An 11,866-nucleotide genomic window follows, 5' to 3' on the forward strand; every position below is an offset into this window, starting at 1 on the left:
TTCTTTGCTATGAGATTTTATCGAATTAATTGTATATGATAAAAAAGAGTTAGTTTATCTATTTTATTTTTGATCTCCCGAACTACGCAAGATCTGATTCACGTGGCGTCATGATACGTAGGCAATCCCCATCGGATTCGATCATTGCCATCAAATAAACTGAGTGAAAAAAAAAGAGTGACAAAAATAACAAAGAAAACAAAAATCGAAAAAAAAAAACAAGAGTGAAAATCCAAAAAGAGAACTCTATGTCCAGTTTGACAAAGAAAAAGGCGAAATTTTTTCGTAAATATGCTGTCAAATGGCGCGAACAAGCCGCCATGGTAAAGACTCAAATGGACGAAGCAAAAATGGCTACGGTCTTCCAACATGCCTAAGAGGCGGATTACTTCCAGATCACGATGTCCGCTATGGGTAATCTGTTCGGCGAGGCTATCAAAATTGGGGAGATGATCGAAAATGATTTTAAAAACTGGTCGAATCTTGAGTTATGCTGCATTTAAGGCCACATCACATGTCGTTGCACCGCCTCCCTATGCGGTGATGAACGCGTAACCTTACACACGGCCACTGCATTATACACAAAATTGAGATCCACTTCCCAGTAATGCTCGTTCTTACCAAGCTCCATACAATCCCGACCTGTGATGATCCCCAATCCCCCAACCAAATGATCCCCAATACAATCCTTACCCAAGAGAGCCTTTAAGAAAGAATCAGTTCACCCCTATTGGTGAATCATACTCGAGCTTGTTCCAAAAGCTAGTCAGACTAGGTCTGCTGTAGCCAGTGGCCTCGAACCGGCCAAGCCCCGAGTTCCCCTCGCACCGGGCTAATTTTTGATGTGAATACCACTTTGGAGTAGTGAGACATGATACAGAAGACTATTGGACTTTTAAGAGAGCAGTGGAAGACCTCATCGGGATCAAGACAATATTGCTTAGGGATGAAGTGGACCCTAATATGATGAACAATCCTCTTTCTACTCACACCAATGGGCCAATAGTCGGAATGATCTGTGAAGATGAGGAATTTGATCTGGCACTGAAGGCCATTGCAGCCATTGCCAAGAGAGAAAAAAAGCCAAAAACGGCCGCCAAGCCTAAAAGTCCCCCATCAGACGGGAGTCTCGGTAGCCAGTCTTGCTATCCTTTCTACGTCAGGATTATTTCAGGGTGTAATCCGGATGTTTTACTTTATTGTCTTACTTTCCGATGTAAACCCTTCTATTTTTAAATTTTTTAAAAAATCATTTAAATGAAATTAATATTTCATTGTCCAGGAATGTCTTTTTTCTTAATCTTATCACCTTTCTTATTCCTTTTTCAGTTCTGTTAATGCAGATTTTAATAACATGACATGCTTTTAGACTTCATGCCCAGATCCTAAAACGTTGTCAGACCCCAAAATAATGAATCAAGAAGCAGAATGTGTTGAAGATAAGGCTTGTGAGAAAATAAACAAAGAATTGGAACATTAGGCCTAAGCCAAGTCCAAATGAAATCGGAAAAAATTGAAATTCCCTCTCTTTGGATCATTGTTGAAATTGAGATTGTGGATAAAGATTGGGTCAAGAACCGTTTTGGAATAATTGACTATGTTTGATGAAAAAGGATCGCCGCAGTTTGCCACGGGTAGTTGTACCAACAAAGAATGGCTCGTGCCTACAACAAGAAAGTGCTGCCCAGAAAGTTCAAAGTGGGGCAACTCGTCCTAAGACGTATCCTCCCACCTTATGAAGAAGCTAAAGGAAAATTGGCTCTAAATGGAAAAGGTCCATATATTATAATGAGAGTGCTGCCAAAAGAGAGCGTTGTACCTGGGAAGAATCGAAGAAAATATCCCTAAAATAACTGTCAACACGGATGCAGTCGAAAGGTATTATGTTCAACCCTCTATGTAGCATTAATGTTCTCTGATTAGGATGACGAAGGCTTTCATTCTCGCTACCCAAACACCATTAACCCTTTTGTCAACCCTTTGAGTCTGTTACCTTTCTTTGATTACCCTCTTTGGAACCTGACGGAGTTATAAAAAAAAAATGGAAAAGGAAATAGAAAGAAAACAAAACAGACAGAAAGACAAAAGAAAAAAAAAGAAGTTCATGTTAACTTGAACTACGCTCGACTTGATTCCGAAAGGATACGTAGGCAGCCTCTCTCTCGGGTTCAGTCACACCAAAATAAAAATACACATTCCCCCAAAAAATTGAAACTGGGGAAAATGTTATAATGGTTCGGCGATGGTTTTGCATGAAATGTTCCAAAGTTGTAATTCAATCCATTTTTTTTTACCCAAATCCTTTTCAAGTCCTTCCGATCAATCAACGAGAATGTTCAAAGTTGGAGGGCACAATCACTTGGATATGATGCAACCAAAATGAGAGAAATAAAGTTTGAGGGTCTTATTGGTGAAAACCCTCACATGCACCGTAAGGCGATGGGGAGTAAAGAAGCTAAAATGAGAGTCTTGTTAGTGAAAACTCGCAAAGAGAACTATAAGGCGATGGTGAGAAGAGAAATGAGAGAGGTCAGCTGGTGAAAACCCGCAAAGGGCATTACTGATCGAAAAGAGGATGCTCACAGTCACTAACATCGACACAATCCTGAGCAAGGTTTCTCGGTTTCGAGGCAAAAGTTGTTATAAATATTTAAGGGTCGAATGGTTTACAAGGATCAGGCGTCCAGTCCAAGGCATGTCATGTTCATTGAAGTCTGCACGTACTCCAGATAAGTCCTTCTTTCCTTTCCCTGAAAGGGATACATCTTATTTAAATTCATTATCCATTCCATTGTTTGTTGTTGTTTGATTCCCTTTCGGTTTAACTTTGTTCCAAAACTAAGGCGAAGAAGGGATGGCAAGACTGATTTACAAGGCTTTTGTTTGATACAAGCTAATATTCAAGATGCACCCAGCCTCGGCAGAGGCATTAAGTCAACCCCGACTGGTCATGGTGGATGATGCTTTGAAATCAAAAACTCTTGAAAGGAGGAAATCAAATTGAAAGTGCCTGCAAGGCCAAAATGAAGTTGAAGAATCCCAAGTAGCTAACCGTTTTGGCAAAGTTTGAAAAGCCAAAGACTCTTCGGAGCCAAAAATGCAAGTGGTATTTAGTAAACATCTAGTGGCAGGTTGAAATCATCATCAAAATAAGATGGGCACAAAGCCAAGTTGCCAAAGACATCAAGGCCACACACAGACCACCATTTTTTAAAACTCATAATTTTTCTTTGTTTGCAGCAGAAACAAAGCAGTGTAAAATGGAGATTCCTAAAGGACGAATGTCACCAAAGGTAAGTTTCCTCAAAATCTCCACATTCCTTTATTTTTAGCATGCATCACTACTTCTCATACCTATCATTTTTGTAGCTTAACCCAGGTAGAATTTTTCGCCTAGGGGATCCAACTTATAGTCCCGGGTAGAAGTACTCTTCGCTTAGGTTGTTTTTCATAGCTTAAACCAGGTAGAACCTTTTTGCCTAGGGGGATCCAACTCAGAGTTCTGGGTAGAAGTACTCTTCGCTCAGGTTGTTTCGTAGCTTAACCCAGGTAGAACCTTTTCGCCTAAGGGGATCTAGCTCATAGTTCAGGGTAGAAGTACTCTTCGCCCATGCTTGTTTTTTGTAGCTTAACCCAGGTAGAACCTTTTCGCCTAGGGGGATTCAGCTCATAGTTCCGGGTAGAAGTACTCTTCGCCTAGGCTTATTTTTCGTAGCTTAACCCAGGTAGAACCTTTTCGCCTAGGGGGATCCAGCTCATAGTTCCGGGTAGAAGTACTTTTGGCTCAGGATGTTTTACGTAGCTTAACCTGGGTAGAACATTTTCGCCTAGGGGGATCCGACTCATAGTTCCGGGTAGAAGTACTCTTCGCCCATGTTATTTTTCATAGCTTAACCCAGGTAGAACCTTTTCGCCTAGGGGGATCCAGCTCATAGTTCCGGGTAGAAGTACTTTTCGCACAGGTTATTTTTCGTAGCTTAACCCAGGTAGAATCTTTTTCGCCTAGGGGGATTCAACATCTTTTCAGTAATACAGGGCGCCAAACCCTAGTTACATTTCCCTTTTCAGTAATACATGGCGACAACCCCTGGTTACATTGCCTTTTCAGTAATACAGGGCGCCAACCCCTAGTTACATTTCCTTTTCAGTAGCGCCAACCCCTGGTTACATTTTCCTTTTCAGTAATACAGGGCGCCAACCCCTGGTTACATTTCTTTTTCAGTAATACAAGGCGCCATCCCCTGATTACATTTCCTTAACAGTATAGGGTACACCAATCCCTGATCTCCTTACTAGTATATGGTACACCAATCTCTAGATGTGTTCTCCAACATAGGTTACACCATTCCCTAGTTGATTTTGATTTTAAATGCAGGATACACCACTCCCTGATATCATTGCCAATATAGGGTACCTCATTCCCTGACCACATTTTCCCAATATAAGGTACACCAATCCTTAGTTGAGATATTATTTTTTTGGGACAATAAAAAAAATCATCATGACCTTTTTAGGGTAAACCATTCCCCCTTTTTTTTCCATTGCTTTCAATAAAAAAATAGTTTAGAATTTTTTTACAATAAATCATGAAATTTTCCTACGAAATTTTGTTACAACCACAGACCGGAGTCTCGACGGAACCTCACTCGACTCTCCAACTCATCATTCCAACCTTTTTCTTGAATTACACGCGACCTGATTCCCTTATAATCTAGGACATGAAGGTTGTCCATAACCAAGACTCGGTCACATTCTTTTCTTTTATCTCTTCCCTTTTGAATAATGGTATGGACAAACATTAGTCATATCGCTCATCTTTCTTTGTCTGAAAACTCTTCATGTTTTCAAGCAAAGAGGGGCATGATGTGAGCATCTAATTTTTGATCGTGCTTGAATTTTTGCCCACTCATCTCACCAATACCACACTTTTTTCCCTCTCCACTTTCCCTTGTCCCCTACTCACAAATTCCATACCACTCTCCCTACCCATTAAAAATAATCCCCAATTCCTTTCTTCTTGGAGGAGACAGACAGAACATCCCCTAGGAGGAACCCTAAAGCCCAAAAAGAGATGAAGTAGTGCAACAACATTAGGAAAGAAAAAAACATCTGCTTGGAAAAGAAAAAAAATGCAACAGCTGCTTGGAAAAGAAAAAGAACACAGCAGCTGCTATCCATTTTCTTGCTAAAAAACAACCACAAAACAACTTCATCTTCCTCACTCAATAACCATGAAAACCAGCTGAAACTTCAGCCATTAAAAAACCCCAAAACTCAGCAAAGATTAGCCAAATCGGAGCTCAAAATTCACTCCAAAACGACCTCAAAACAAGCTCCAAAAATGAGCTGAAAACTGACCCCGAACCAACCCAAAAACCACATGAAACTTCCAAAATGCAACAGCTTAACCCCCTCTAAACCCCTCCATACACCATCCCTTAAAACCATCTTGAAATAGTCTCAAAGCAGCCTGAAAAACCAGTAAAAAATACAGCAAACTCTAGCTCAAAACCAGCAACTTCTCTAAAAGTTTCGACCGAGCTTTGAGGTTGCCAGTGAGGTTCCGTTCGAGGTCGACGATGTTGGTTTCACATTCCATTCACTTCATAGGCGATTTTCTGCACAAGTTCCCTTATCAATATATTGGAAGGCTTTGAGGTTCATTTTTAGTCTTATCTAGTCTCTTTTTAATGATTTCAAATGGTTATAATACTTGCTTTAATTGTAAGTTACTGATTTCTGCTTGGGCACACTGATCTTGAATTGCTCACTTATTTTATTTTATCTGTATCGTTTGGCTATCTAATGCGTTGGAAGGTTGTTATTTGCGCTACATGAGTTTTGTAGCGTTTTGAATCTAGCTAATTTATTTCAATACAGTAAATATTTTTGTGTTAGTAAGCATCATATTCTCGTTTCTTGCTTGGGTTTAGTATGAGAAGTTGGTTGCTTTAATTTTTTCTCCTAGCATGAGTAAGTTATGATTGTGAGTATGGAATTTAGCATGATTCAGTTTCTAAATGGATTGGAACTAGAATTGGGCCATAGATAAAGATTTGTAGGCCATGGAGAAGTGATTCTAAAATTGGGAATTGTTGGACTTTACACTTAAGTTATGATTTAAAGTAGTATGGTCCAAAATAGACTTTGTCCAACCCAATAATATCATAATCACATACCATCTCTCCCACAATAATATTTGATTCATAAGTCATGGCCTCACAATAATCTCAAAGTTTAGGAAGAATAATGAATATCGTTATAGTTTCTTTAGGCTCATTTTTAATTAGTTTATCGCGATTATGTATACGTTCGCGTGACATAATTGTGATTTTTAAAATTAAAATCGAAGTATGTGTTTGCGCAACTTTGACCAAAATAATCTTAATATAATAAAATGTTATTAATTGTGTACCCGCACGCGTAACATGATTTTGGCACAATAAACAAAACGGTTTCACACACGTGATTCGTTTCAAAGATAATTCTATATTTTAATAATTAAAAGCGGATAGATAAAATATGAAAATCAATAAATCACAGTTTATCCAAAATTAATTCAAGCCAAGTTGTAGTCAATAAAGCAACCGTGCTAGAATCACGGGACTCGGAGAATGCCTTACACCTTCTCCCCGGTCAACAGAATTTCTTACCCGGACTTTGTATTTGCAGACCAATAATAAAAGAGTCAAATCTTCCTTTGACTAGGGATTCAAACAAAAGGTGACTTGGAACACCCAAAAAATCAATTCCAAGTAGCGACTCTGTAAATAAAATAATCCCTATTCAAGTTTGTCACTTTAATTGGAGAAACTCTTTAATCCACCATCCATAACATACATTATCATTTTGGAGGGGGGGGAGGGGGGCATAAAAGGTGTGTGACATCTATAATCTAGTCTGGATCCTTTAGGGCTTCTTTGATGGTCTTAGGTTCAACATGTGAGAGAAATACTGTGAGTGCACATAGATTTCTTAGAGAAGACCTAATTTGCACTCCTTCATTTGGATCAGAGATGATATTCTCAAGAGGATGTGAACTTTGATGCTTCCATGGTCTGATATGTATACCCAGAGAAGATTCACCCAAGGAGTGACCCAAAGGAACAAGTTCAGTAGGTGTGGCTTCTTCAGTTTGTTAGCAGTCAGAGTAGTTCTTTCTTCTTCTTGTTCCTCATGATCACCGTCAATTTTCTTGTGGTCTTCGGATCCATCTTCATATTGAGGTTCAGTTTCTTTGTAACTCCATCATCAGTGAGTCCTATGTCTTAATCTTCATCCTGCAGACCTTTCTCAGCCAAATTGTTAGATTTATCAAAAATAACATGAATATTTTCTTCTTCACACATAGTTATTTTATTAAAAACTTTGTAGGCCTTATTTTGTGGAGAGTAACAAAAGAAAATTCCCTCATCACTTCTGTCATCAAACTTACCTAGAGCTTCTTTTCCATTATTATGCACAGAACATTTGCACCCAAAGTCTCTCTGGTGAGTGATGTTGGGTTTTATTCCTCGAAGTAACTCATAGGGAATTTTCTCAAGAATGGGTCTCTCCATGCATCTGTTTAGCAGGTAACAAGTAATATTGACTGCCTCAGCCCATAAACTCTTAGGCAGTCCACTAGCAATCAACATGGTCTCCCCATATCTTCTAAGGATCTATTTTTTTTTTCTATAATCCCATTTTGTTGTGGAGTTATAGGTGAAGAGAAATTATGGTCAATACCATGTGAGCTACAGTACTAAGGAATTTGGAATTTTCAAACTCAGTTCCATGGTCAGTTCTTATACTTAATACATTGCATCCCAGTTTTTGTTGAATCATTCTAACAAATACACAGAAAACATCAAAGGTTTCATCTTTAGATCCCAAAAATAGAGTCCATGTATACCTGGAGAAATCATCAACAATCACAAAAATATACCTTTTACCTCCTTTGCTCCTTACTCTTATTGGTCCACACAGGTTCATGTGAAGGAGTTCCAGACGTTTAAAGGTACTGGCAACTTTTTTTTAAAGGATAACCTTACGTGTTTCCCTCTAGAACAAGCATCACACACCTTGTCAGAGGATAACTCAACTTTTAGTTAACCAAAGACCAAGTCCTTTGCTGCCAACTAGTTGAGTTGAGAGAGACTGGCATGTCCTAGTCTTCTATGCCACAGTAGTGGATCATCTTCCACTACACTCAAGCATGTATGCTCACTTTGGGGAAGTGATATAATCGATATCTTGTAGACATTATTATGTCTCTTACCCTTTAACACAACTTCATCAGTATCAAGCTTAGTGACTGTGCAATTTTGGAATTGAATTTTACCTCATTTCCTTTGTCGCACATTTGAGAGATGCTAAGAAGATTGTGTTTAAGGCCTACCACATAATACACATATTCTATAGCAAGAGAGAGTGACTTACCAACCTTTCCAATACCTATTATCTGACCCTTTTCCAATTTCCAAATGATACACTCCCTCTTTGGAAGGATGTCAGTGAGAGGAACTTTTTCTTTTCTCCAGTCATATGTCTTGAGCGTCCACTGTCTAGATACCAGTCTTGATTGTTCCCTCTCACTTTAGCCTGCACTAGAAATTACAAGTTAGTTTTGGGAATCCAGACAAGCTTGGGTCCCTTTTTGCTGGGAAAAGGATGAATCAGATCTCTTCTTGCCCAGAAGGGGAGAGGATTAGAAGCTATTTTCTTATTAACCTTAATCCACTTAGTATGGACAAGAGGCTTGACTTTTGGATCTTCTTCCTTCTTCATATTTTTAGCAATACCAAAGGTGCTTCTAAACTGAGCATGAATTAAGGCAGTACAAGTGTCTCTAAAGTGTCCTACCTTTCCACAATGAGTGCACATATTATTATCAGAAATTCCTACATAGTTTGGGTCAAACTTAGGGACAAATTTTCTGTAGACAATTCCGGATTTGTTAGAGCTACAGTTTTCATTCAGTCAATTCAAGGCATCAGAATATCTATGCCATTTGCTTAGCCTAGAGTAATAATTAGCCTTTTTTAGATTTTCCTGCAGGATTTTATTCCCGCATTCAGCATCATAAAGATTATCTTTAGCACTTTTTAATTCCTTTTCAAGCTTATCTTGCAGATCACTCATTTTTCCCTTACCACGTATATCATGAGACTTCTCATTCTTAGAGGTAAGCTCAAGAACCTGGTTCTTAAGGTCTTTGACCTGTTCCTCTAGATTAGCTTTGTCAGGTTCAAGCTCTTTGAGATCAAGTTTGACACATGAAAGACTGCTTATTAACTGATCATTTCCAGTACTCATTTTATCCATTTCACTCATCAAGGTCACAATTATAGCCATCAATTATTTTTTAGACATAGCATGAATGTTTTCTTTCAAGTTAGAGATACTTGCCTGGTCTGTTTCATCTTGAGTTTCCGAATCACTCATGGCCATCATTCCTATCACTTCTTCTTCTGTTTGGGATTCTTCAATCGCCATCAATGCCACTTAAATGTTTTCATCTCCAAAGTCAGCTTCCAAGGTCCTCCATATATCATGAACAGAGATATAAGAGGACATTCTAAAGAGAGTGTTTCTGGACAAGCTTCTATTGAGTAGGTCCTTTGCTTTAGCATTTTTCTGAACTAGCTGATGATCTTCATCATCATATTCCTCTTCTCTCTTGTTGCACTTATTACCTTCACTATCCATTTTGGTCAAGAGAATTGGTGCATAACTGAAAATTACCCATAGGTCAAATTCAGTGGCCTGAAGAAATATTTTCATGCGTAGCTTTCACTCATCATAGTGGTGTTCATCAAACAAATGAGGTCTTCCAATGTACATTCCAAGCTGTACTGGGGGCTCTGTCTCCATAGCCCGACTTTCATCAATTAAAGTATAGAGACTTATAGTCTAATAATCCTTTTCTTCCTCTTTATCACTTTCACTATCCTCATATGCTGCCAAGAAAGCCTGCTTCATTGCTTCAGTGAATCCTTTACCTAGGATTTTTCCTTTGTTGGAACACTTTTCTCTCATCTTATACCGTTTCTCTTTTTCAGCTCGTTCTTTCATCCACTCAATTTCTCATATTGGGCAGTCCTTGACCATGTGATCTAGCTTGCTACACTTATATCACCCATCATAATTAGCTTAGTCAGTCTATTTAGGCTTACCGCTGGTCTCTCTCTTGGATGCACTTTTGGAATTCTTCATGAACCTCTTGAATTTGTAAAACATTGCTAGGTCAAGGTCATCATTGTCAGATTCATCTTACTCAGACGCTTTAAGAACCAAGGCCTTATCCCTTTTTGGTTCTTCCTTACGCAGTTCTATCTTTCTCATTTCATGAGTCTTTAAGTTTCCAACCAACTCATCAAGTGAGATTTTGTCCAGCTCCTTGGCTTCCTGGATTGATGTGACTTTTGATTCCCATGAAGCTGGAAGGATCCTTAGAACTTTGTTGACCAACCCTTATGAGGTAAACACCTTTCCAAGTGATTTTAGTTCATTGGTTATTTTGATAAACCTAATCATCATATCCTGGATGCGCTCTGACTCCTTCATGGAGGAGAGTTCATAGTTTCTCATAAGTAATTCTATCTTTGATCTCTTCACTTGGTTTGTTCCTTCATGAGCAGTTTGGAGTGCATCCCATATCTGCTTTGCATTCGAGCATGCAGAGATTCTATTGTACTCATCAGGACCAAGTCTACAGATAAGAATTTTTTAGCCTTTGCATTCTTCTCCATCATTTTGAAATCTGCTGCCACAAATTCATAGGGGTCCTTAGGAACTGTTTCATTTTGTGCATTTTGTTTAGTAGGAGTTAATGGACCTTGATTCACTATGGTCCATAGTTCATAGTCTTCAGCTGTCAGAAAGTCTTCCATTCTTGCTTTTCACCAACTGTAATATTTTTTATTGAACATGGGTGGTTTGGTAGTTGATTGTCCTTCATTAATTCCATGTGGAGTACTCATCTTGCTTCCAGGATCTCTATAGGTATTAACCGTGTGTGAGAGAGAGAACCCGCGCTGATACTAATTGTTAGTTTGAATGCCCGTATGATTTACTAAAGAACTTGATTCTTTACCGTATTCCTTAAACTTGAAGTAAAGTAAAGACATCCGTTTTTACGTGGAAAATCACCAAACTCAAAAGGTGCAAAAATCACGACCTACTAAGTAGGATTTTCAACTTCAACTCCACTAGAACAATGAGCCAAAAATATATCAATTACAAGACTATAATTCAATACTCTCCAGCACTCCTACTACGACTATTTGATTTACAAGTTACTCTAACTTGTAAAGCAAACACTCACTCCAACTCAGTAATTGTTTGTGACATTTTATTACAACTCGATTTTCTAAAACACATTTGCTAGACTGATTCAAGAAGAATACAATACAAGTACTCGACTAGAATGCACAACATATGATTTTTCAGTTGATGTGTAAAAGGATAAAATCAGAAGTCCAAAGTAGATATCATTTAAACGCATAGACTCTAGATCTTCTAGGAGTCCTATCCATAGTTAGCTTCTCCTTTGATAAGACTCCTACTGTTCCAAGGATTCCACAAGCTTTGGGACTCTTGTCTCTAACTGATTATCCATATCTTCTTGAGCAACAACCCTTATCACATGTAGCAGCCTTCTTCCACCAAACTCGGACTTGGGTAACTTTGAGATAAAGTTACTGTCTTGTACAGAGGTACAATCATCAACCAGAGGAGCTGGTCCTTTATCTTGAGTAGTTGGTTCTTAGAACAGTTAAGCAGCTACGTTGATGACCTATTTCTTTGAATCATTGTATTTATATAGCCTTGGGACCTATCTCAACAAGTCCCACATCGGTATTGCAATGTGTTGATGTGGAGT

At 38.6% G+C, this 11,866-nt stretch overlaps 1 protein-coding gene across 1 annotated transcript; it reads right to left on the bottom strand.

Moving 5' to 3' along the window:
* Positions 1 to 10,254: 10,254 nt before the first annotated feature.
* LOC138895613 (uncharacterized) lies at positions 10,255 to 10,874 on the bottom strand. Its single transcript, XM_070180321.1, has 3 exons — positions 10,689 to 10,874; positions 10,471 to 10,641; positions 10,255 to 10,389 (listed from the first exon to the last, which is right to left on the bottom strand). The coding sequence occupies exons 1-3, from the start codon at positions 10,872 to 10,874 to the stop codon at positions 10,255 to 10,257; spliced, it is 492 nt and encodes a 163-aa protein (XP_070036422.1).
* Between the last annotated feature and the right edge of the window lie 992 nt (positions 10,875 to 11,866).

The sequence above is a fragment of the Nicotiana tomentosiformis genome, chromosome 7 (genome assembly GCF_000390325.3).
Source record: "Nicotiana tomentosiformis chromosome 7, ASM39032v3, whole genome shotgun sequence".
In the NCBI taxonomy this organism is placed as follows: Eukaryota; Viridiplantae; Streptophyta; class Magnoliopsida; order Solanales; family Solanaceae; genus Nicotiana; species Nicotiana tomentosiformis.